The 24401-nt window shown below is 42.4% G+C and overlaps 1 protein-coding gene across 1 annotated transcript in view; it reads right to left on the reverse strand.

The window, feature by feature from the left end:
* CCDC148 (coiled-coil domain containing 148) overlaps positions 1-24401 on the reverse strand; it is a 151606-nt gene that overhangs the window by 11475 nt on the left and 115730 nt on the right. Inside the window, exons 12-13 of the mRNA XM_066638028.1 lie at positions 19838-19956; positions 5017-5134 (exon numbers count right to left, since the gene is read on the reverse strand). Of these exons, the coding sequence (XP_066494125.1) occupies positions 5017-5134; positions 19838-19956 (237 nt within the window). The remainder of the gene's footprint in view (positions 1-5016; positions 5135-19837; positions 19957-24401) is intronic.

Here is a 24401-nt window from a genome sequence, read left to right on the forward strand (position 1 = left end):
GAGTGATTACTCAAAAGTACATCGCAGAGTGTGGGGAAGGACATACTTAGGGAGATGGAGGAAGAGAAAGATGCTCAGAATCAGTGCTGATACAGGGGTTTCCTGAAGGGATAATTACAGATAGGAATGAGGAAGAGGATATTGCACACACTAAGGATGGTGCTTTGTCCAAAGGTAGCTGGTGTGTCTCACCATTGTTTGCCTCCACACAGTGGGACCAAGGATGAGTCCCTCTGGCTGGGTTCAAAGGGATGCTTTCCTGAGGTCGGATTCCTCACCTCAGTAGGTGGTGTTGCAATTTGCTGAGATGTGTGTCTGCATTCTGACACCTTCATGGGATCCACTGGATGCGCGATGCAGCCCTTGCTTCACACAAAATACTGCATCAAACAGTTTCAGGTCCCTGAACCCATGAACAGCTACCTGACTCTGTGCACCCTTTCCAAAAGTGGCATTTTCTTCAAGCTATTTACATAACCGAGGTATGTGTCCTGGAATTTTGACACCCCAGACAGTTGCTTTGTATGCCCCACTATGGTTGTGCTGGCCCTGATGAAAATGACTTGTAAAAATGAACAATTTACAGCCCAATCCTATCCCCTATCCCTCCCATCAATCCTATCCCCATCCTATTCCCCCATGCCAATGGTGGGGGTGGCAACCATAAGACCAACCAGAGGTAAGCTTATTTACCTCTGGGTTGGCCTCCTGGCAAATTATGGGTCTCTTTGGACCCACACAAGCTATGTAGCTTGTGTAGCTATGTAGCTTGTGTAAGTCTGAGGAGAGGATAGAGGTGGGATTGATTGGGAAATTCAGGTAGGATAATGCCACCAGTTGTTGCCATTGAGATCCATCCATAACACACCACCATCGCTTACTCCAGACTACACAGACCGGGCTCTGTAGCAGTAGCCCCAAATGGCTGGGCAGCAGTGCAATGTTCACACCTCTACTGGGCATTTGACACCAGCTTATTGGAAGATACACTGTCATGAAAGGCCCATAGGTTTGGCCAGTTCATCATCTTTGATAAGTGAATGACAATTACAAGCCAAAGCCAACTAACTTTTCCCCGCATGACATACTACAATCTCAGGATGATGTGGTCGTTCCGGCTGAAAAGATACTGAGTCAAGATCACAGAAAGTGACACTGAGAAGCTCTGGCCAAAAATGTTTCATACTCCAGCAGAGTCACAAAAAGGTTGAAACGAAAGCCAAATGAACTGTGGGCTCTGTTTTATTTTTTAAAGACCAGGAAGTGACCTCAGGCAAATGCAAAAAGAATGCAGTAATCCTAGGGCAGGAAAAAAAAAAAAACTAGACAATGAAAGTTCTTATATAGATTCAAGCAGACAGAATCAATCTTTATCCCCTTTTTCCGTTATGAGAAGGAGTGCCCTTTGTTCAAGTCACAGCAACATTTTCAGACAGAACAGTAAACAAACCTGGTCCATTCAGATCTCACTAATTCAAGCTACTGAATCTCTCCAGATAAGAGTACTTTGTAGTTATATATTCCATAGATTCACATAACAAGCTGGATGTATACAAAATATATTACTGATTTCTGTTTGCAGAATTTATTCAGCTATATCTACCACACAGTTGTATAAACAGGTGTGCAGGACTTTGGACTGATCTGGGCTCTCTAGTGTCGCCTGAAAAGTACGCGTATACCACATTCAATGCAGTAGCATGCTCCCCACGTTCTTTTGCTTGGTTCACAGTGCTGTAAGCAAAGTTGACAGAGCATTTTCAGTGCTATGCCCAACTGTCCTGCTGCTGATCAGCAAATTGTGGCCACAGTCTAATGCACATATAGTCCTTGGGGGTAAGTCCCAATGAACACAATAGAACTTACTTCCAAGACAACATTTACAGAATTGAGCTGTTATGCATTTTTTACCATGAACCTTCCTACCAAATAGAATCACTGTCAAAGGCCAATCTCTCAACACTGCTACCATCTGAGACAAGGCACAAATAGCAAATGGGGGAAGGGACTTTTCTGTTGTGGCACCTTATCTATGAAATGCTCAACTGAGGCATACTAGTCGAAATCAATTTGATGAGTTACCAGTACCAAATGAGAACTTTTAAAAAGACAGTTTGCACAAGCCTTTCAATACTCAGCAACCACTGTTTTAATGATTAACTGCTGCTGCTTCCTGTGTTCCTAAAATTCTATGAGTGATTTTATCTGCACTTTAATTGTTAATGGTCAATTTTGTTTTAACTTTTGAGACTACAGTATTTTATATCTCATGTTACTTAGGGTCAAAGTGCATGTTACTTAGCATGAATGTAATAGACTGTTTTTCTTTCCCCTTTAAATAAATAGTGCATGGGGGGGAGCATGAAATGGGGTGAAACCACAGTAGAGACCTTTAGCACTTTGCTGCCAGCATAGTTCAAATTCTGTTTACGCATGGGCAACAGGCAATTAGGATTAAAACCATGGTGAGAGCAAAATGTTAAAACATATCCACTCGCCATGGATTCATCCCATTTCACGTGCTCCCCACACTAAAAAGAGAAAGATAAAATGGCCAATGTGCACAGTTTATGTAATTAAGACCATAAGAACAGCCCCACTGGATCAGGCCATAGGCCCATCTAGTCCAGCTTCCTTTATCTCACAGCGGCCCACCAAATGCCCCAGGGAGCACACCAGATAACAAGAGACCTGCATCCAGAAATGCTTAACCATTGTAAGGTGAGATAGAAATTCCTTATTGTGGGCTCTGGCAGTCAGCCTGAGCCCCATAAAAGCCAACAGGAGCAGCTGTGGCAAGCTGCAGCACCTGGAAACAAGGAAATGCTGTCAGCACAGTGACGGACAACCATCTCCACTGGGCAGGGCTAAACCAAGTGTGGGAGCCCTTTAAGAAGGATAATGGGGAAAGAGAGAGAGAGAAAATAGAGGCTGGCAAAAGTGATCAGATGAAAACACCAGAGGGAAAGAAGGCAACAAAGAAGGGTGGACTAGAGAAGAACTGAGAGAAGCCCAGAGGAGAGAGACCAAAGAGAAGAGAGAAAGGGAGGGGAGAGGGGAAAGAAGCTCCTCATTTCCAGGACTAAAAGTCCTTCCTTAGGCAGCGGTTGCCCTAGAACAGTGATTTTCAACCTTTTTCATTTCATGGCACACTGGCAAGGTATTAAAATGGTCAAGGCACACCATCAGTTTTTTGACAATTGACAAGGCACACTGTGCTGTCAATGGGGGGCTCACATCCCCACTGGCCCTACTAATAAATGACCCTTTCCTAAATTCCCGTGGCACACCAGTGTGCCACGGCACAGTGGTTGAAAATGGCTGTCCTAGAAGGAAGCGGAGCACTCAGGGGTCAACATACACTCTGAGAACTAGCAAGGGGAGGCAGCAAGCAGGGGAGCCAGATCATTCCATTCCAGCATCTGTGCAGGTCCATGTTGCGACTAGAACTTTCAAAAGCACTGAGGGGAAGCATCATTCTGATGCAGTCACTTGCACTGCCCAAGCCCTAGCAGAAGCAGAGCTGCACATGCAACCACAATAACTAAGCTGAAAATCACACCAGGAAGAAATGTTGGAATCTGCTGTCAGAAGGGTCTGATGGCTCACTCAGCAGTTTGGCCTCAGGAGAACATACCAAACCATGGTGTTAGGATTCCATTTTAGGAGCAAGAAGGGAAGAACACAGAAAATGTGAATAGGAAATATTACATTCTTTCCCAGCATACACATGGTTCACTTTGAAATTAGCCATTTCTGTCCAATGTTGTATATATGCAACAGAGACCAAATGTGTACACCTGTGGGCTAGGCAAAAATGGGTTAAACAGCAGCATGAAGCAGTATTTTTTTTTAACTGAGTCAAACTGTGGTGCTGAAATATTATGCAAGCCGAGCTGCCTTTCATTCTTCCAAGGCCGCAAAACTTGATCCAATAGAAAAATCTGTTCTGTGACTCTCAACCATCCATGGTCTACATAGCACCATCTCTCTTTATAAGTAATTCATGCAAAATACCTCTCTCTATCTGGTACTGCATTTTTTTATTCTTGTTGTCACTCATGCATTGCCATCTGAGCGACTGTTTGACTTCCTTTTCCTTCTGCACGTGCAACAAAACTTGCCTCTGTGCATTCTACTACTGGAACTGCCTACTAAGCCGCGGACTTCAAAACTCCCTTTTGCGGATATTTTTTGTTCGCTACTTTTCCTTGCAGCTGTTACACTAAGGGCGCAATCCTAACCTTTTATGTCAGTGCTTTCTAGCACTAGCATGGCGGTGCCAATGGGGCATGCACTACATCCTGCAGTAGGGTGTCACTCACAGAGGCCTCCTCAAAATAAGGGAATGTTTGTTCCCTCACCTCAGAGCTGTATTGCCCTTATGTCAGTGCTGAAAGCACTACTGAAAGCACTGACATAAGGGGTTACCATTGCACCCTAAAAATACATGCGTGACTAGTATTGCTGCACTATAGCACTAAGTTTGCCTCATCATACAGCGGTAGGAGGCTCTGCTCAGCAGGCAGAGCTCCAAAGCTTGCTTTTCCATGCTTGAAAAAAAAACCCTCCATTCACCCTGAGTCTTTTACTGGTGTTTGTCATGTTGCATCTGGCTCCCAACCCAGAAGTAACTGGTGATTATGTCATTGCCAGTTACTTAGGGTGGTACTTTGAATAGGTGGACAATATGAATTGGTTTGGTGGTGGACAAATGTTGAAACACACTGATGTGGAGGAGCCTGTAAGCCTTATGCTGGTTTTACGCCCATGGCACAGAAAATTAGGTCTATTTTTGGACCTCACTGTCAACAGCTTCTGCGATGTGCATTAATACATCAATGTTCATACACAGGTATACTGCCAAACACAATGAGTGATGAGACAAAGTTAATACTACTAAGAATCCGTTCTTTTTTGCATTTTCTGACAGATTGATTCTCAACTGTGATGCCACGCTTGGCTACAGCAGTCTAATTGTACATGAAAACATTAAACATCAGAAAAAAAATTAACCTGTTGCCTGAGAGCATCAAGACGTCTCTTCCTTTCGTCCTCCTCATAGGCCTCTTTTAAAATTGCTTGTTGTTTCTCCATCAAGCGTTTTTCCAACAGCATTTGTCTAAATTGAATTCTTTGAACAGGAAAACAGAAAATCAATGACCAATTCCTAATCTAATACTGGATGATATGTTTGACTGATGTATTAAGAAAAATTAAGTTCTTATCTGAAGTGACAACCTAGTCAATAATTTGTCTAGATAAACTGAAGGTATTTTGGTATTTTAATTTGCTTAGATAAAGCACATACATTACAGCAAATGACAAAAATTTGGTGATTGTTAACATTCATGTATGAATGCTGACAATTCCAGATGAGTTCATTAGTGATACAAAATCGTTAGATGATCCCATTTATTGAGCCAACTTCTGGTACTGAAGGACACGTGAGTGCCTGAAAATAAAATATATTGCTAACTATCACATTTATCTGACTGTAACATATATAACGTATGTAACATATATAACAACATATATAGTGTTTCTCAACCAGTGGTACAGGTACCACCAGTGGTACTTGAGGAGGTGTCGGGTGGTACTTGCGGGACCCTTGGACATCTGCTTCATGGCAGCGAGACCAGGAACATGACACAAAACAGCAGTAGGAGACTCCAAACAGGCTTTTCCACACTCAAAAAAGCCCTTCTTAATGGCCTGAGCCTCTTACTGGTGAGCGTCACATCTCACCTGGACTCCCAACCCAGAAGTAACTGGCAGTGATGTCATTGCCATTTGCTTCTGGTGGTACTTTGAGTAGGTGGACCTTGTGAAGTGGTATGGTGGAGGACAAATGTTGAGGATATAGATATAGATATATACACTGATATATACCAAACAGCCACATTATAGATTCTGGTTGAAGAAGTGCTTTAAGAAAGTCAGAAAGAAATTGGTGTGATAAAAGGGTGACACTGATTTTTGTCTCTTTCCATAAGAAATGCAGAGCTGTTTACATTATATCTCAAAAGTGTTCAATAAAGCATAGGCACAAGTGTATAAATTAAAATTGCATTAAAAACAGTGACTGAAAATGTGCTAGTATGAAAACCAGAATGAAATTCCTTCTGTGGGTTGGTCAATAATTTGTTGACAACCCCAAGAACAAGCAAAAGGCTGTTAGTATTTACTTACCTCCAATTACTGCACTAATTAAATTAAACATTTGCAGAGGAGCTTAAAGAATGGCTACTTTGTCTTCTTAATGTTTACCAAATTAGCTTATTGTTAGCTATTCTATTTCTCATCTAAAGAATCCCTTGTGTGGAAGACCTCGAACTGATGGGTCATTTTTTCCCCTTGGATCAACTAATTGGCCAAGATCAGGAGTTCCTTCCATTTTTTAGGTCAAAGACTAAATACAATTTGCCATTATCGGTTAAATGGCAATATTTACGATTACAGCATTTGCATCCAAGTTTGGTCCAGTGATATTATCTGCTTCTGAATCTTCTGCACTCTTAGAAATGTTTACTGAATCAACAGAGAAAAAAGAAGCTTACAATACTCGTCTATAAAAACTTGAGGTTGTTTAATAAATATAATACTTAAAGCCTTAGAGCAGGGTTTCCCAAAGTGTTTGTTGTGACCTACTGGTGGGGTCACAAGCATATGCCAGGTGGGTTGCAACATGGGTCCTCCCACCCACCCTTGCTTCTCTTTGGCTCCAGATCTGAGACATTCCAGAGGCATGGGGAGGCCCTAGAGGCCTCTTCTGGATTTCACAGGGCTGGAGACCCACTGTACAGGCCGCTGTGGGCCTCAGAATAGCCCACAGAATCCTCTGAAAACTACTTCTGCTTTTCATAAGGCAACTTCCAGAAAGGAAGGAAGAAAAAGCTACTTCCAGAAGATAAGCTATCATAAGTAGCTTTCAGAGGATTCTACAGGCTATTCTGAGGCCCACAGAGGCCTGTAGAGGGTTGCTGGCCTGGTACAACATGGAAGAGGTGTCTGGGGTCCCCCAGCACCATCAGGAGCATTGCATTGGGCAAGGTAGGTCACAGTGCAGTAATGATTGGGAACCACTGCCTTAGAGAAATATGGACTACACAGGTGGATCACTCTCTCTTATACAGCTTATGGAAAATGGCCTTAACTACTATTCCAGCAATACGTATGGATCTCAAATTGCGATTAATTCAACAAAAATTTATTTTCAGGGTTTATTGGACACTACAACATCTTTATGTTCATAAGCTGTCCAAAGAATCTAATTGCAGGCATTGTAATTTGCTTAATGCATCACTCATGCACACAGTGTGGTCTTGTACTGTGATATGAGGGGGAGGGAAGGAGATGTTTTAACTGTGTTGTTTTTATATCACAAGAAACACTGATATTTGTTGATACCTACGTTCTTCTGAATTAATTGGCCTACTTCATGGACAGTAACTGCAGGGCAGCAGAAATGGACTCTCAGTGACCTTACAGTGGCTAAAGGACTTATACTAAAACACTGGAAGGATAAGTGCCCCCCCCCCCCACTATTATTCAATGGACTGAAGACCTTCTCACCTTATGCATGGCTATAGATGACAATTATGTATGGACATATTTTTGGAAGATGTTTTTAGATTTTTATGCATAGCTTGTCTTCTTTATTGCTTAAGGTTTATAGTATAGATTGCTTATTGTTTACTAATTTTTAAAAATGTTCATATATTTTTACATATTTAATTTATGCTATATATTTTCCTCTTTTCCCTCTTCTTTTTTATTTTTGTTTTTATTCATTAATAAAGGAGAAGAAGACAAAAGCTATTCTATTTCCCACCCAGAAGACATGTGCTATAATTTGAAACATCTGTCCCTGGAAATACACCCTACTTCTGTTCATCCATGTAGTCTACTTATTACTATTAACAGTTTTTATATACCGTTTTTCAACAAAAAAAAGTTAACAAAGCGGTTTACAGACAAAATCAAATAATTAAATTGCTCCCTGTCTCAAAGGGCTCACAATCTAAAGCACTGTCTGTACTTTACATACACTGACTATGTATGAGATCTCACCACATGATCAGAATACACAGATTTTTTTATACAGGTGCAATCTATTTGTCCACGGATTTTTTTTATCTGCTGATTTATCTTAATGCGAATCAAAGTCGAAAACACCTTTGCCTCCTTTGCCCTGTGATGACCTTTTGCTCAGTTTCAAGGCAGCCCAAAACACTGCAAAAAGGCTCCACCTGGCACAGGCAGGGAAATAGCCTTGGAGCCATGGAAGAGGTTCCCCTTGCGAAGGAACAGTAAGACTCCTGGAGCCCCAGAGACAGCAAAGAGGCTGAAGAGGGGAGGAAACCTCTGTAGCCAGAACACGTGCAGCAAGGTGGAGCGCTCGCTCTCTCTCTCACACACACACGCACACACACACACGCACACACAGGGGTAGGTTCGGTAGTAACAGGGGGGATTGCTTTTAAAAACCCAGGGAGCGTTTGCCGAATTCCCGCCCCCTTCAGACTGAGATGGTGCTGGCTCTCCAAGCTCCAGCCTACACAAACAAAATACCCCAGTAAGCAAGTCTTCCCTGCAAGCCAAAGCATGAGATTTAGGCTACAATCTGATCCACACTTTCCTGGGAGTAAGCCCCATTGACTAGAATGGGACTTACTTCTGAGTAGGCAGGCATAGGACTGAGCTCTCAGGCCACAATCCTCTCCACACTTTCCTGGAAGTAAGCCCCATCGTCTACAATGAGGCTTGCTTCTGAGTAGAACTGCATAGAACTGGACTCTTAAAAGCTTAGCATCCCACCTGTGAAAGAAGGGATAGCTGGCAACGGGGAGGGCTGAGTATGGATCGGAGGAGGGGGAGGCAAAGGAACGGAGGGGAAAGTGATTGAGAACTGCTGCCTTAGTTCCCTTTCATCCCCAAGTGTCAAGCTGTAGCGTATTTGCGTAACTCTATGCAATTTGTGTAAAACATGTCATTTCCGGCTCTGATTTAGCACAACACATTTTTTCTTAATCTTAAACCTGTATAGTGCTGTTTGCATATGTGGCATTTTACAGGAATGTGAGGACAGATGCCTGACCTGAAGGCTCACAATGGAAAATTGACATGAGCGAGACAAGAAAAGATTGGGAGCAAAATGAAAGGAAGAAAAACTGGGGAAGTGGGAAAACCCACGGAGTAGGTGGGTATAACATCAAGGGATCCAATGCAGCTGCCAGGTTGTATTTTATGATCATGTCCTATCTTTATTGTTTCAGCTGCACTGGCTACTAGTTTGTTACCTGGCATGATCCAAGGTGCTGGTTAATACCATTAAAGTCCAATCTTCAGGACCAAGATATCTGATCCCACATTTTCTGGGATGAAAACTGTCCCAAAGTATGATATCACAAGAACAGTCTGAGTCTTACAAACCTGTTCAGTTGTGTAGGTGTAAGCTCACATCTAGAGCAGCGGTTCCCAAACTTGTGGGTCATGGCCCACCAGGGGAACGAGAAGCAGGGCATTCCCCTTAAGGGGAGTGGCCTTTCTCTGATGGCAGCAATGGCGCTCCAGCGATTGCAGTGCCACCATTACCAAGGGGCTTGTTATTTTACCTTGGGGGCAGTGCTGGCTTCCTGCACAATCCTGGAGGCTTGCAGCCCCCTCCAATGTCCTCTGAGGCTTCGGTAAACAGCCCTTATCTCTGATCAGCAGCAACATCCAGTTTTTGTGTGAAATTTGAAGTAGCTATCAGAGATAAGGACTGTTTACAGAAGCCTCAGAGGACATTGGAAGGGGCTGCAAGCCTCCAGGATCCTGCAAGAAGCCAGCGCTGCTGGATGAGTTCATCAGTAATACAAAATTGTTAGGTGAGATATAATTCTTTGAAATAAATGAATAACGGTACTGCTACTTTAAAGAAAATCCTAGTTTAGCAGTGAAATATTGCAATTAGACTCTCCCCCACCCCCCGTTCAGTTTAGACTAAATATCATGGTTAAGAAACATTTAAAAAAAAAAAAAAACAGAACACAGAAGTTGAAAAACGAGCTTAGTTTATTGGTTTCAGTAAAGCTACTGTTTGAAGTACTGTGAATGCGGATTCATGTAATTTCCGGTAAGCATAATTTCATTAAAATTGCTTTCAGAATGTATCTCATACATATTTAGCAGAAAAATTAGCTGCCATATTTGTTATAACAGCTTTAAAAGAGTATTGTGAACATGTTGATAATACGTACAATATTTCACCAAGTAACCCCTTCTGTATGTTGACTAGAATAAATATTCATAAGATCAAAGAGATCCAGGAAAACAAAATCTTTAGTACAACTCATGGAGCAAAGGAGAACTGCACAACTTGTCTCTGTTTGCCTCTCTGGTAAATGTTCTGTTTCTGCAGAACATTTGAGAATTTGGATCAAATGATTGGGCCTCTGGTTTTGAATCTACAACTGACTAAGCAAAATCATCAATGTTTTATGAGCTTGCAAGGCTAGCTAATGTTAATAGGGAAAGAGACAGAAGGCTGATTGGGAACCTATCCTGCTATTCTGGAGTAGCTCACTTAAACTTGCTTTGCTTTGAGATCAACCACAACAAGAAAAACCAATAATAGTGTACACCAGCAGTTCTCTCTGGGAGTTGTGTGCACAACATCCCAAACAGATGTGTGCACTTGCGGTGAAGGGTCAAGGCAGCAACGCAACTGCCACGATCATGCTGCTGCTGGGGCCAAAAGGGTTTTTTTTTTAATTTACTCCTGGCAGCGACACCCCTCTAGGTGGTGCAAGGAGCCCATAGACCCCTCTGCAGAGCTAAAAATAGCAATGGCAACCCATTTCCAGTTTCACGATAGCAAACTGAAAGTGGGTCGTGATTGCTATTTTTTTGGAGGCCGAGGAGTCCCTGCAGAGGGGTCCAGTGTCTCCCCACACCATCCACATGGGCGGCACTGCCAAGGGTAAGTATAAAAAACTTTTTGGCCCTTGCAGTGACATGATCATGGTGATCGTGTTGCTGCCTCATGTTGCTGCCCCTTAAGGGCTTCCTTAGCTGGGGTGTTATGATGCCCTAGTTTGGGAACCTCTGTTGTATACATACACCAGTAATAATGTATATACACCAATGATATTCTATAAACATATGCTGTGTGCTTTCATGTGGCTTGAGAATTTTGCCAAATAATCTGTCCCGTTCAGTTACTATCCTGCCGTCTAAATATGGTATTTTGTTGCCTCTTTATGGGAAATACATATTACAAAAAGTCATACCTAATTCCAGCTGACCTGCGTCTGACTCTAGCTGTAACAATGCAATTTCAAAACTTGCAATGAGTCTGACCAAACACACGTCAGAGCTCATACTGGAGCCTGTTTATGGCGATGATGGCAGAAAAGAATGTTTTTTCTCTGTCACAACTGAGTCTGCAGAGAGCCATCCAACTGAGTTATTTTGGGGGGGCCTGATCCATCTGGCCCCTCAAGGGAATAAAAAGGCATATTTGGTTGCTTGCTGTGATGAATTTGCCAGGAACTTCACAAATAAAATAGCTTGCATTCACCACAACTTGAACTCTACGTTGAAGATCTGTCAATGTTCCCACAGCATCTGAAGGTTCTCTCATTGTGGATTCTTTTCAGTATGTAAACCTGAGGATGTGGACCACACTCCTTTGGAGTGTGAGGCCATCTGCCTGTCCACTTGACCCTTGCCTGAGTTTGTTTCTAAAGGACATTCAGAAAAAATACTGCTACTGCTGCTTCAAAACAAATCCTGGTTTGATAGTGAAACATTCTAATTAATTTCAATAATTTGTTTTAAATAAGAAAAGTTTTTTCACTTTAATTTTGATTAAAGTAATAATTTTAATTACTACCTCTCCATTAGAGGTATTAATGGAGTATTAATAGCATTAATAATACTATTATTAATACAAATACTATATTATTAAAAGAAGAAGAATATAAGACATTTAAAAGTAAAAGAGGATTCTCAGGGCCAAACTGGACATGAATATAAAGGTGCCCCTTGTTATCCGTGGGAATTATATTCCTGGAACCCCTGTGGATACCAAAATCTACAGATGTTGGAATCCATAAGATTTGGGCACTCCAAAGCCTCCAAACAGGTCCAGAGGGCCTTCTGTGGGCCGAAAAGGATGCACAGCTCCGGTCGGGTTCTGAGGGCTAAAGGTGGCCTACCCTATGGATTCAGAACCTGTGGATATTCAAATAAGCAGATACCAAACCTGTGGATACTGAGGGCCACCTGTAATAATGTCATTTGTCCTTGCATGTACTCAGAGTCTGATTGTATAAATAGTAGGTGTATGGAGGAAGAATCTAGTCCACAACCACACTAGGGAAAAAGGTCAATTAACCTCTCCCCCATGCCATGGTCCTGATCTAAATTGGGGATCCCATGCCTTATATTTGCACAAGATAACACACAAGGGCAAATTCAAAGTTAAAACATCTTATCTATGTATTTTAAGTTTAAAATTACAATTACACTACATTTTAATTTATTCTGATTTCAAACAATCAAATCTGAGAGTCTGTCGTGTAACATCAAATGAATTAGGCAACCATCACTAAAAGAAAGAGAAGAAAGGAAAGTTAAGGTTGAAACATTAATAAGAAAACAACAGGAAATCAGAAATTATTACACAAAAATTGTGAAAGCTGATAAACGGTATGAATCCAAATGCAAATGCAACAACACAAGCACGCTAACTACACAATTGGTGAGTCAGCAGTGGCCAACATGGTGGTCACTGGGAGGTAAGAGGCTGTTGCCACCAAGCAGCAACCGAGAGAGAGAGAGAGAGAGAGAGAGAGAGAGAGAGAGAGAGAGAGATGGGCCACATAACTTTGATAGTGGGAGGCACAAGACAGTAGAGCAGGCAGAGGGCTACTGGAGTCAGCATCATGTAGGTGTATAGTTGCTAACTTGGTAGAAGTGCTGAGCAAGTGTAATCAGCAGCCCATAATGGGTTCCCTTAATCAGCAGCTGTGTACTTGAATGGCACCAACTTTACCTATCCTCTACCTCCACCACTACCTCACATCTATCAATAAGGGTTGCAGGTCCCCCTCCCCGAAACTGAGCAGCAAGAGTAGCCTCTTCCTGCCTCCTAGTACAACATATTATCAGCTGTTCCTAAGCTTACAGCCCAATCCTTTGGATGTCTATTCAGAAGTGAGTCTCATTGTGTTTAATGGGAATTACTCCCAGTAAAGAGTAACCTTAGACTCTATTACTGTTTAGTGCATTAAATAAACCTGCATTTTCCTGTAACATGATACACATGCCTAAAAATATACTTCTATTAAAATATACTTCTATTAAAATATTAATCTACAATCCCCCAAAGCAATATATGAGACAACTAAGCATCGTAGTCAATAGAGACTACATATGGCTTTGTAACTTCTGAAATTCTGCTGTACTATTTAATTTTTTAAGACATTTTGCCAGGTTCAGACATCAAAAGGCTCAAGCTTGATGGGATAATACCGTAGTCGACAGCACTGATTTTCATTTTCCGTAGAGAACTATCCACAGATGCAAGGGACAGGCTACTTAGCCCTAGTCAGGTTCCTAGCAAGATCAAACAGTTAGTATCCACCATCTTGTGCGGCTCGCAATAACCCAATGAAGTATTTACTCTGCAGGAATGAAACCTGGCTCATGCCATTTCACAGTGAGATCTGGAAAGACATATGTGCATATGCTTCATGTTTTGGGGTGCACACTACATACATGGCATGGAAATGATATACTTCCTAAGGGGTGCCAGCATCTCAGATATTGCAGCCATCCTGCATACTGTCCACATACTGCATACTGTCCACGTATCACTTCCACATACTGTCCTGGTTCACAGAACTATTTCCTAAAATATAATTTAAAATGTTGCTCTAGTTTTAAGCCACAGATTAACCCATTTTTGCCCAGTCCACAGGTGTACACATTTGATTCCTGTTGCATATATGTAACACTGGGCAGAAATTGCTTAAAACACATTGTAGGATCTACTTCCAACATTTCACTTTCAACTGTGGAACACATCTTTAGGGGGTTACAAAGAATTTTGCATTCTTTGCTTGATGCTCTGGGTAACATCCTTTTTCCTAGTAAGTAACTAATTGGTCTCATCTCCTAGCTGGCAACAGGCTTAATTGCCAGCTCCTGCTTGAATTTTTAAAGGCATGCCTACACTCCTTGCCTGTTATTCATTGTCACAATTGCCTATTTAGGTTTCTTCTCAAAGTTTTTTATTCTAGTATACGGGTGTGAGCCACTTTGTGACATTCTGGCTTATGGAGAGATCACATAACCTACGATCACGTGCATGACATGGTTGTCAGGGGGCACACACCCCAACCCTCCGAAAGCTAGGGGAGCTTCCGTTAAACCAAGAGTTGCGCAAGAGATGCAATTTCCCTCAGTCTGAGCCTTGTGGAGGCAGTGAGCGGAAGCGGAGCCCTGTGGGGGCCTCAGATTGCATCAAACACTGCTTGACAATAGGGATCGCAGTGGTGCATGACTATATTTGAATACAGGTATTACTTATACTGACAGTCTTTTTTTTGCTCATATTGTTTCTATGTTTTTGGATTTCAATGACCTCTCTATAGATTCTAGTATGATATTGTTGCACTGTAGAAATAACCTGAGTTTGATTAAAATTTATTTGCTGACCAGTTCTCACAGCATGCTCTGCCACTGTTGATTTTTCACTTTGTTCTAAGGCAGGGGTGCTCACACTTTTTTGGCTCGAGAGCTACTTTGAAACCCAGCAAGGCCCGGAGATCTACCAGGGGGGAAGGAAGCATCTGACAGACACCCCCTTTGATGTATGGAGCCCCTGCTGGACCAGGTCAGAGGAGGCCCACCAAGTCCAGCTTCCTGTGCCCCACAGTGGCCCACCAGATGCTTCAGGAAGCACACGGGAGGCCTCTCCTCTCTCTTCACCCCACATACTGGGGGCAGCCACAGGTCCCCCCAAGAGGCACATGCCCAGCCTTGCTGCACTACAGGGGGGAGGAGCTCCCCACTCCCCGCCCCCCCAAACTCTTTGTGGCTGCGCCCCGAGACCAGCAGGGAGAGGGAGGCGTTGCAGGTCCTCCTCGGAAGGGGCGGGGGGCTTCCCCGTTTCCATGGAGAGGGGCTGCACATTCAGGCGGCAGGGGGGTCGTCTCACCTGTCAGCCCCGACCGAGGGACTGGAAGGGACGGGGAGGGTCACTCGGGGCCTCCCGCGGCTACCGCCATCAGAGCGACTCCATCTCGAACTCCTGCCCCCTGAAGAGCAGCTAAAGTGTTTCAGTGTCAGTTTAGTGTCAGCTAAATAGTCACTAGACGAAACTGACATATTAACAGTTTGGAGAGTTAGGGCTCCGCGATCTACTCATTTTGCCTCGTGATCTACTGGTAGATCGCGATCTACCTATTGAGCACCCCTGTTCTAAGGAGTAGTGGCGTTCATGTTCCTTTACTCTAGTAATCACATCCCTTTTCGTAGGTTTTCTATACACTGTGTCCCAGCATGCCATCCTCCTTGCAGCTGACACATCCAGTATGGTACGGTAACGTCACATATTTCTCTTGCTCCATGGTAAATCCGATAGCTGGATGTATACTATTTAGGTGTGATAAAAAATGAGATAATCCTCCCCCTCATCCTAGATAGAAAAGACATCATCAACATAGTAAATCCATATCTTAGATTTAATGTTGCTAATATCCTCAAATTTCTCTCTATATAAATTAGCCACTATTGGGTTCCGTGAACTGTCCATGACTACTCCATCCATTTGCTCACAAATTTCCCATTCCAGCTGAAATACATGGAAGCTGAAATGATGGTACAAGCCCACAATACTTGAGGAATATCTACTGATCCAACAGGTGCACGCTTAGCACAGTTAACAGATCACTCTCAGGGAATTGTACAGGGCTTGATGGAATAAAGAGAGAAGGCAGACTTGGAAGCATGCCACAGCCAAATTGGGAGGAGTTTTATAAGTCCAAACTGGCATCTGGAACGGCGCTCAGTTGCAACAATGAGGCTCTACAGTATTAGCGTAATATGCTCTTTGTGACTTACCTATGAGAAAAGAGGGTTATTATATTTCATGACAACGAACACTTCCGGACAACAATCAGGTGCAGTTTCAGCTAGACTTTCTTACAATAGTAATAATAACCCCAGCTACAAGGACTCAGACTCTCCCATGGATATCCTTCTTTACCTGAAAGATATTCTGTATCCCATAAATTCCTAGTTACCAGCAATTCCTAGTTACCAGCTGGCATCACTGCAGCCACTAAATACTACTACTCTTCAGCATCGTTAATCTGACCTTGTGATCTAACTACATCTTGGGACAATGCCAAGATGTAGTTTTGTCTTTAACCTTCAACCAAGTGCTATTAGTTGAAGGACCGCAAATTTCTTAATGAAATTTCATCTCCCATTTTCTAACATGTGATAGTTGCAATGACAGCAATGTACTGTTACCACTAAAATAAAATGAAATTGATTAAAAAGGTTTGCTTCCAAGAAACCTAAACTTTCCTTACATATAGCCTTCACTTCCTTTACAATTTCCAGAGAATTCACTTCTACAAACTCCCTAACTAATTTCCTACAAAGGTCTAATAATATAATCAAAACTAGATTTAGTTTTGAAGCACTGAAAATAGAAACCTGTAAATTCCTCAGAAGACTGCATTGTATAGCACTGGTTTGAATTTACAGACATTATGTATCCAAGGTGGACACAACAAGTTTATATAGGTATTGAAGCTATCAAAATCAAGTGATAAATTCACAACTTCATCTGTCATCTGACACTTGAACTATGAATATGGTGGCATTGATCAACCAGTCATCAGATCTTGGAAATGTGTGCCTTCCATGTCAGGAGGGATGCGCTGTGATAAGTGAGTACTTTAAACAGAGCTGATGCCTCAGAGCAGAGGTTATATAAGAAATGGAGCTCTAAGGAAGATCAATGAAGTCACGTTGCTCTGAAGCTAAGGCGTACTTATTTTTTGGAGCTTGGAATAACTGCAGGTGAATTGCTGGGCAGGGAAGGGATCAAATTTGCAGCTTTCTTGTTTTGTCTTTTTTTTTTTTTAAAGAAAGGAAAAATAAATAAACAGAATAGAAGGCTGCAAAGGAAAAGGAGGGGAAGTTCTTATTAGTGGATTTCTAGTGGTGGGACAGTGTCCTGGTGCTGTAAATCAATTGCCAATGATGTGCGGTGCATGCAGCTGTTTGCCATTTCCGAGTTGCCATCACTGCAAACTGGTGGCTGCATCAGAGGCCTGCTACTGCACCCAGTGGCTGGCACTGAAGCAGGTGAGCTGGTGTGAGAGGTGGCTCTTGAGCTGGGGGAGGAACCTGGGACAAACTGAAAAGAGAGAGGGTGCATCCAGCAGCAGTCATGAATGCCAGATCCCTTCTTTTCAACTGCCCCACCCACACATTTTCTCTCCTTGGACATACACCACCAAAATGGCTGGCATATGTAAAAGGAGACCCTTTTATGGCTCATAAGTGAGCCATAAACTTAAATAAGAGGTTTCCAAACTTTCAGGGAAAGTTTGGGACCTTGTAAGTCCTTGCAAGGTCAGATCAATGGTGACAATAGGACCTCTACAATAGTGCCGCCTGTGGGGGAAAATGACTCTTTTTTTACTTCCCAGAGTTCACTCTGCCTCCCCAGAGGATGCAGAGAGCTCGTGGCCCCCTCTGCAGGCCTCCCCCTGCCTCAGAACTGCTGCCGATCGTGATTGCAACCCACCTCTGGTTTTTGGGGCAGCACAACTGGGGGTGCCAGCCCCCATCAATGTTGCCAGGGAGCACTTGTACCCATGGACCCTCCCCCCCCCGCACGTAAACCACTGGAATGGTGAAGACTAAAGCCAGTTAAAGAAAAGAGAAAAGCAACTATTGAATGTCATCTCAAATTACACCTGAAGGGCCTATGTGGTTCAGATCTTGGATGGGGTTGAAAGTGAGGAAAACAGCGTTTCATTCCTTCAAACAGGCCTGAGTTTACGGGAAAAGTAGATTGTGCTGAAAGCCTGGAATAATTAGATGAGAAATATGTCATTGAGTTTAACTACAACTTTGTTAACAAATCCCAGTTAAAAGGATCTGCAACTAGCTAGAATGTCACTCCCATCCCACTATAGTTCTTTATTTTTATAATTTAATGATATCATTTATAATTTAATGATATCATGTGCGTCTGGCATTTCTAGCCTCAGACAAAATCTTCGGATATGTCTCTCCCAGCCCAATCCTAACTAAATTCATGTACAACAATGCAGCAGGGCCGGTGTGGGCTCTGTTGCATCCTGCAGTGGAATTTCAGCTGCTGGAAGTCTCCTCAGGGTATCAACTTCCCCTCCTTTTCCTTTGCAGCCTTCTATTCTGTTTATTTATTTTTCCTTTCTCCTCCCCTTGGCCCAAGTTAAGCCTCAACAGCCACAGTGGGTAAGTTTGGATCTGCCCCAGATATATTGCTGGAGCAAGTTTGAGTTGATCTGGGTTGGCGGATCAGGCCCAGAAAAGGGGATAGGATACAGTGCATATGGTGCTGCCTATCCCAGCCTCCTCCTACCTCCCTATCCTGGAGGAAAGGATGATAAGAGCTGGGAGAAATGTGTACTGTGAAGTTTAAAAATAGTCCCCTACTTGTGCTATATAAGCCTTTGGAGGAAAGAAAGTGGGGGGGAAAGACACATTATCCATTTTCCATTATCCCAAACTATCCCACATAGTGCTATACATCAATAAAATGCTCAGATTAAGGGCTAGCAGCCATCTTCAAATCTGACCCTCTTGCTCTATATGACATAACAGGGAAAGGCTTCAAGGGAGTGTGGAAGGAAAAAAGGTAACCTCCTCTCCTTCTTCCTTCCAGAAGTTCCCCTCCTGCTGTGAGGCCTGAATATGACTAAAAAGTCTTTCTTTCAGGCTGGCTGGAGCCTGGACAGAATATATTACAACATTTTCTTGCAACATATACTTTTTCTATGTGTATGCACGTGCACCAAAGATCATTCGCCAAAGGAAAAGAACAAAAAGAACTGGGTTACTACTCTGTTTTGTAATCTAAATAGAGACATTTAATTGTCCTTGTTTGCTCATTTCACAGCAATGTGAGAATTAGGTACAGGGAAATCACCAGTCTGCCTTGTCAGAGCCACAGAAAGGTTGAGAATATCCCTCCCTCTGAACAGAAGCTCACAGAATTTGATCTTTGAAACCTATACAGTCTCCAATTCGATGGATACAATGTGAGCCAAAAGCTACAAGATGGCTGCAGCAGAGGAAAGATTTCTGCCTATGGCAAGTCAGAGGAGTCAGCACTGGGAACAGACCAACCAGTGGCCTAACTTAGTACAAGGCAGCTTCAGACATTCACAGGAGGACACGGAAAAACCATTCCAATCTGACTGCAGGCAGGGCCAGCCCATCCATGAGACAAGCTGCTCGGCAGAGAGCTTAACAGCTCCAGGGCGCATGGAAGCCTACACTGGTGCTGCTAACTTCTGTGCTGTCGCAGTGTGCTTCACAGCATGTTTGCGATAGTCTGTGCTGGCCAAGCTCTCACTCTGCTAGCACAGAGACACAGTAGGATTGTACTGTAAATGCACTTGCTTCCGAGAGCCACGCTAAATAAAAATTGTAGCTATTTGAAAAAAGAATACAAAGAACAACCACAAAAATGCAGCATCTATTTGCTCTACAAACCATTATTCAATAAAACATATCACAAAAAGAGCTTTTTTTGTTTCAACGGTACCTTTCTTTGTCTTTTAGGACTTGTTCGGTCATTAATTTCTTAAATTCTGCCAGCCGAAGTAGATCTTTTGCTTCCTGTTCCTTCCACTTGCGTTGCTTTTCAGCCCAGTATTTTTTCACCTAAGGTTTGAGAGGAAAAAAAGGAGGGGCACCTCTATTACTGAGTAAAGGCTGTTTCTATAATAAGACTTTTATTCGCCCATAGCATATCGCCAATGATAGTAATTTAACTGTCCGTTCCATATTCTCAAACTGAAGATGGAGAAACTGACTTGAGGAATTGCTAGACATGACAACATTTTGCTATAGCAGTCTCTTTTTCTATCATTTTTAGTAACTGAAAAATAGACAGCATTATCACGGCTCATATCAGGAAAGAACCAAACTATCTTTAGTCCAAGATATTTACTGCATGCATCCAAATAAAGAGAAGTATTTAAATAGTAGTAAATTCCAAATATAATACTCAAGAGATATGCAAGGTGGGAGAGAAGGAGGAAGAGGAGGAAGAAGTGCAACAAATACAATGATGTCCAATTGGGTTTTTGCTTAAAAAACATCACAACATCAAATCAGAATATCTGAGAGCAGATCTATGTGATGTTTGGAATATCAAAGCCACTGCCAAAGGAGCAAACAAAATTCAAAAATCAAGGCCATAATATGAAGAGATATCTGGAAAATACACTATTTAGTTGCTGGTGGTTTGGCTATGATGTTTAAAAAATAATTATATTCAATGACCATGGATGCAATTCCTCTGAGCAGAGGTTAATTAACAGAAAAGCAGTTCCTGTGTTGTTAAAAAAAAAAAAAAAAAAGCCCACAATAGAGATAAACCAAAGGCTAATTAACTGGAACAACAAATTCTCTTGAATAAGCTTGGGGGTGGGGTTCCAAATTCCTCCCCCCCCCATGCCATCTTACAAATGTTTAAGTGACAGCAGTGGGTCACTGACAATGGAGAAATGCTCCTTTCAGTACATGAGTAAGAATCATCTTCCCCGCAAAGGATATAGATAGCAAGCATGGGTTGGTTTTCATTAAAGCTGCTCACTGGATGAGATTGTTGTGAATGTTCACTGTTAGTGCGAATGTTCTGACATATCTGAGGACTGATTCATACATGTAAGTTGATCAGCTGATATTCCATTACTTGATGAATCACAGTTGAAAGTGTGAACTGTTCCAAGTGGGGGAAAAATTGTTCCATCTATGCTGTTATTTTACACAAGCAAGATATTATCCAAAATTTCTTAACTGAAGACCAAGCATATACAGTCAGTTCTTGTTATCTGCTGGTGTTGGGTTCCTGGAAACCCCAGAAGACAGTGAATCCATGGATAGTGAACATTTGATTCAATGGAATCAATGGGGTTCAAGGGAGGGATAGCTTACCTGCCAGCAGCAGAGACAAAATCCAGCGGAGACCAGCACAGCAGAATCCAGCACGGAAGTGGAGACCTTCAAAATGGTGACTGCAACTAGCACGGGGCCCTTTAAAATGGCTGTGGGAAGCTTCCCATGGTCATTTTAAAGACCCCATGCTAGCCACAGATTCTGTTTTGAAGCACTCTGCAGCCTTCTGAATGTCTCTGCTGCATTCAGGAGAGACCTTCAGAAGGCAGCATAGACCATGGATAGCTGAGAACATCCTGTGAATGGTGCAAGGTGACAATCCTGTTGCCCGAGGATAAGCGAATCCATGGGTAGCATATCCACAGGTAGCAGGAACTGACTGTATACCCTTTGATGAGTGGTAAAATTACAGCTCATTGCCTTACAGGCCTTCTAGTGGATAACTGTGCCCTCATCACTAGTCTAATGGCTGGTCTATATAAACAAAAGTACAGGGCATCTCAAGAAAATGTACATGCACTTTAAAGTTTCAAATTTATTATGCTATAATTCACACATTCACTGCATAGGTATATACAGAAGCAGTGACTTGACCAAGCTAATTAATTAGTTAATGATTAAGTGCTCAAAACGTTCCCCACTGTCATCTATACACTGCTGACATAATTGATGAAGGGATATGCAGACATCCACCAACATGTGCGCTGGGCTGATTCCACACATCTCTTCAGTTGCTTCTCTTAATTGTTTGAGTGTTGTAGGTTTTCTACAATGAAGTATGTATGAATTAGAGCTCATTAAAATGTATGTACATCTTTTTGAGACACCCTGTATTATCAATTTGGTTCCAATTTTCCTGATCATTGGAAGAAATGAACTGGTGTCGTACCAATTGCATCACTGAAGACTCCCTCCACATAAAATTTAGGGCACTTGGTGGAAGGCTGAGCTGATAGGAAGAAACTCAGAGAGACTGTTAAGATATTACTGACTGGGAAGAAACTGCAAATGGGAAAGACTTTCATCGCAAACTCTTTACTTGCACCTACTAATGGAAAGAAAGTAACATCTGATCTAGACTATATCATGTTGAATGCTATCCCACCCCACAGGCTCCTGACATTTCCTAGGAAATAACTGGAGGGAAGGATTTGATTACCGTGTCAGGGAAATAACTTGCTCTAAAAGCAGAGTGCAAGAAAAGTCTTTCAAAATAGCTATAGTGTTGCCATTCCATTGTTCATGATGGAAAACTGGTCTGTATTCAGTCCCTTCCCCCAACCTTTTTTCTTTTTAACCAAACAGCAGCTGATAAGTAAACTTTGAGACTTGGGGGGGGGGGAGTGGGCATTACATATGGATCTCTGGCCACTGGATCAGAAAGGGACACAACACCCAACTTCTCTACCACTCACACACACTTCTCTACCACTCAGAAGTCCGGTTCCACTGTGTGAGCAATGAGGCCAACTGAAGCGGCCATTTTGAGCAGCAAGTTGTGGGGAGTGGACAAGTGGTGCTCACTGTCCCCTTTAGTCCACCATCCACTGAGTTGCTTCCATCAGCTCTGTGACCCTCTTCCCACTCACTCTCAGTGAGTGAGGAAGAAGATTAGGGCAGTGGCAGTGTATCTCTTTGCCCAGCAGCGCTAGAGAAAGGAAAAAAAGCTGCCTTTGCCATGATTTCCCTGCCCTTCCCATCACCCACTGGGCTGCAAGCAGAGCATGTGCTACTCATCCTGCTTATTTCAAACAGGAAAGCACAGAGCAAGGAGATGGTGCTGGAGCTCAAGGTAAGGGGATGGGAGGCAGGCTCCAGATCACTGCACCATGCAGCACCTTGCTTCAACCGCCCTTCTCACCCACCCAGTTGCTTTCCTAAGCAGCCAGATTGGTGGGGAAGAGGCAGCAGCAAGAGTGCAAAGAAGCAGTGAGGCACGTGCAAGAGGTTTTGGGGGTCAGCAAGATGCAGGGGTGGCATTTCCCCTCATTCCTACATGGCATAGGACCCCTTCCTGAATCATGGTGACTTTATTCAAATAAACACCATTAGACATTACTTTCTTTCTGAAGTAATGCGTGTGTGTGTGGGGGGGGGTGTCTTCAGGCACTATATTCAGGTACATATTTTCTCCCAACCCTTTCTTGTTCATCTCAGAGAGAAACAGCAGATCTTTTCCATCCTATTACCAGGTACAGAGAACTGTAGTGACACTTGCAGTTGCTAAAAAAGAGAGAGAAAGGAGGCAAACTGCAAAAATCAATTCTGGCTCTAGAAAAAACAAAAGTTAGCATAATGCTTCAGGCTCATTAGCTGCCACTCTCTGAAAAAAATCAGCATTTAATATTGGTACGAGGAACAAAACTGTGATTACCGCCAAAGCATATGATTTATAATATTTACTCTGAATAGGGACTGGAAAATACATCAGTTAAAATTAAGATGGCAAATATTCATCAATAATTTATAGCTAACACAATTAATAGCTTCATTAAAAATACAAAAAAATACAAATGAATATATTCAACATCTAGGGTGACTGTTTAAATACATAAATTATTCCTTATTTGTACCAGTGGCATATGACATACTACTGAACTTGGGAACTTCTTATCTTGCCTGTTTTACTATGAGTCCAGTGGTTGGAGCACAACTATATTCCTGAGGGTTGTTGGCTCACTCAGACTCACACTAGATGGCAGTCTCCACTCTCGATGGGCATCTGCTAAACCTTCTGGGCCGTTGAAATAAAAGGAGAAGGATGTGAGGCAGGCCACATCACTCCCTAGATGCAGAAACTGGAATACCATCTTATACTCATTTTATGGATTGACATGGTCATTTTTTTTAACCTATTTTATTTCAGAGGTGCACTTCTTCTCATTATATTTGATATCCACCCACTTGCCATGAGAAATAATAAAGGATAGGGGTCACTTTCAAATGGAGGTAAAAAGCCCCACTATTCCCCTAGAATCTCTGATTTCTGCAAAACTGGGGTGCAAACTAACTGACAATCACAATGTTTGGAGTTTGGCAGAACATCTTCTGAGCACAAAACATGCAAATCACATTTTCGTGGTATTTTCACACATACAGCAAAACAGCCAAGAAAGTTATCTTCTATTAACTAATGTCAATGAACTTGGAACTACTACAGACTGAAAAACGTCTACACAATGGTAACTTGTTTAGAATAACATATG

Source organism: Tiliqua scincoides, chromosome 1 (genome assembly GCF_035046505.1).
Source record: "Tiliqua scincoides isolate rTilSci1 chromosome 1, rTilSci1.hap2, whole genome shotgun sequence".
In the NCBI taxonomy this organism is placed as follows: domain Eukaryota; kingdom Metazoa; phylum Chordata; class Lepidosauria; order Squamata; family Scincidae; genus Tiliqua; species Tiliqua scincoides.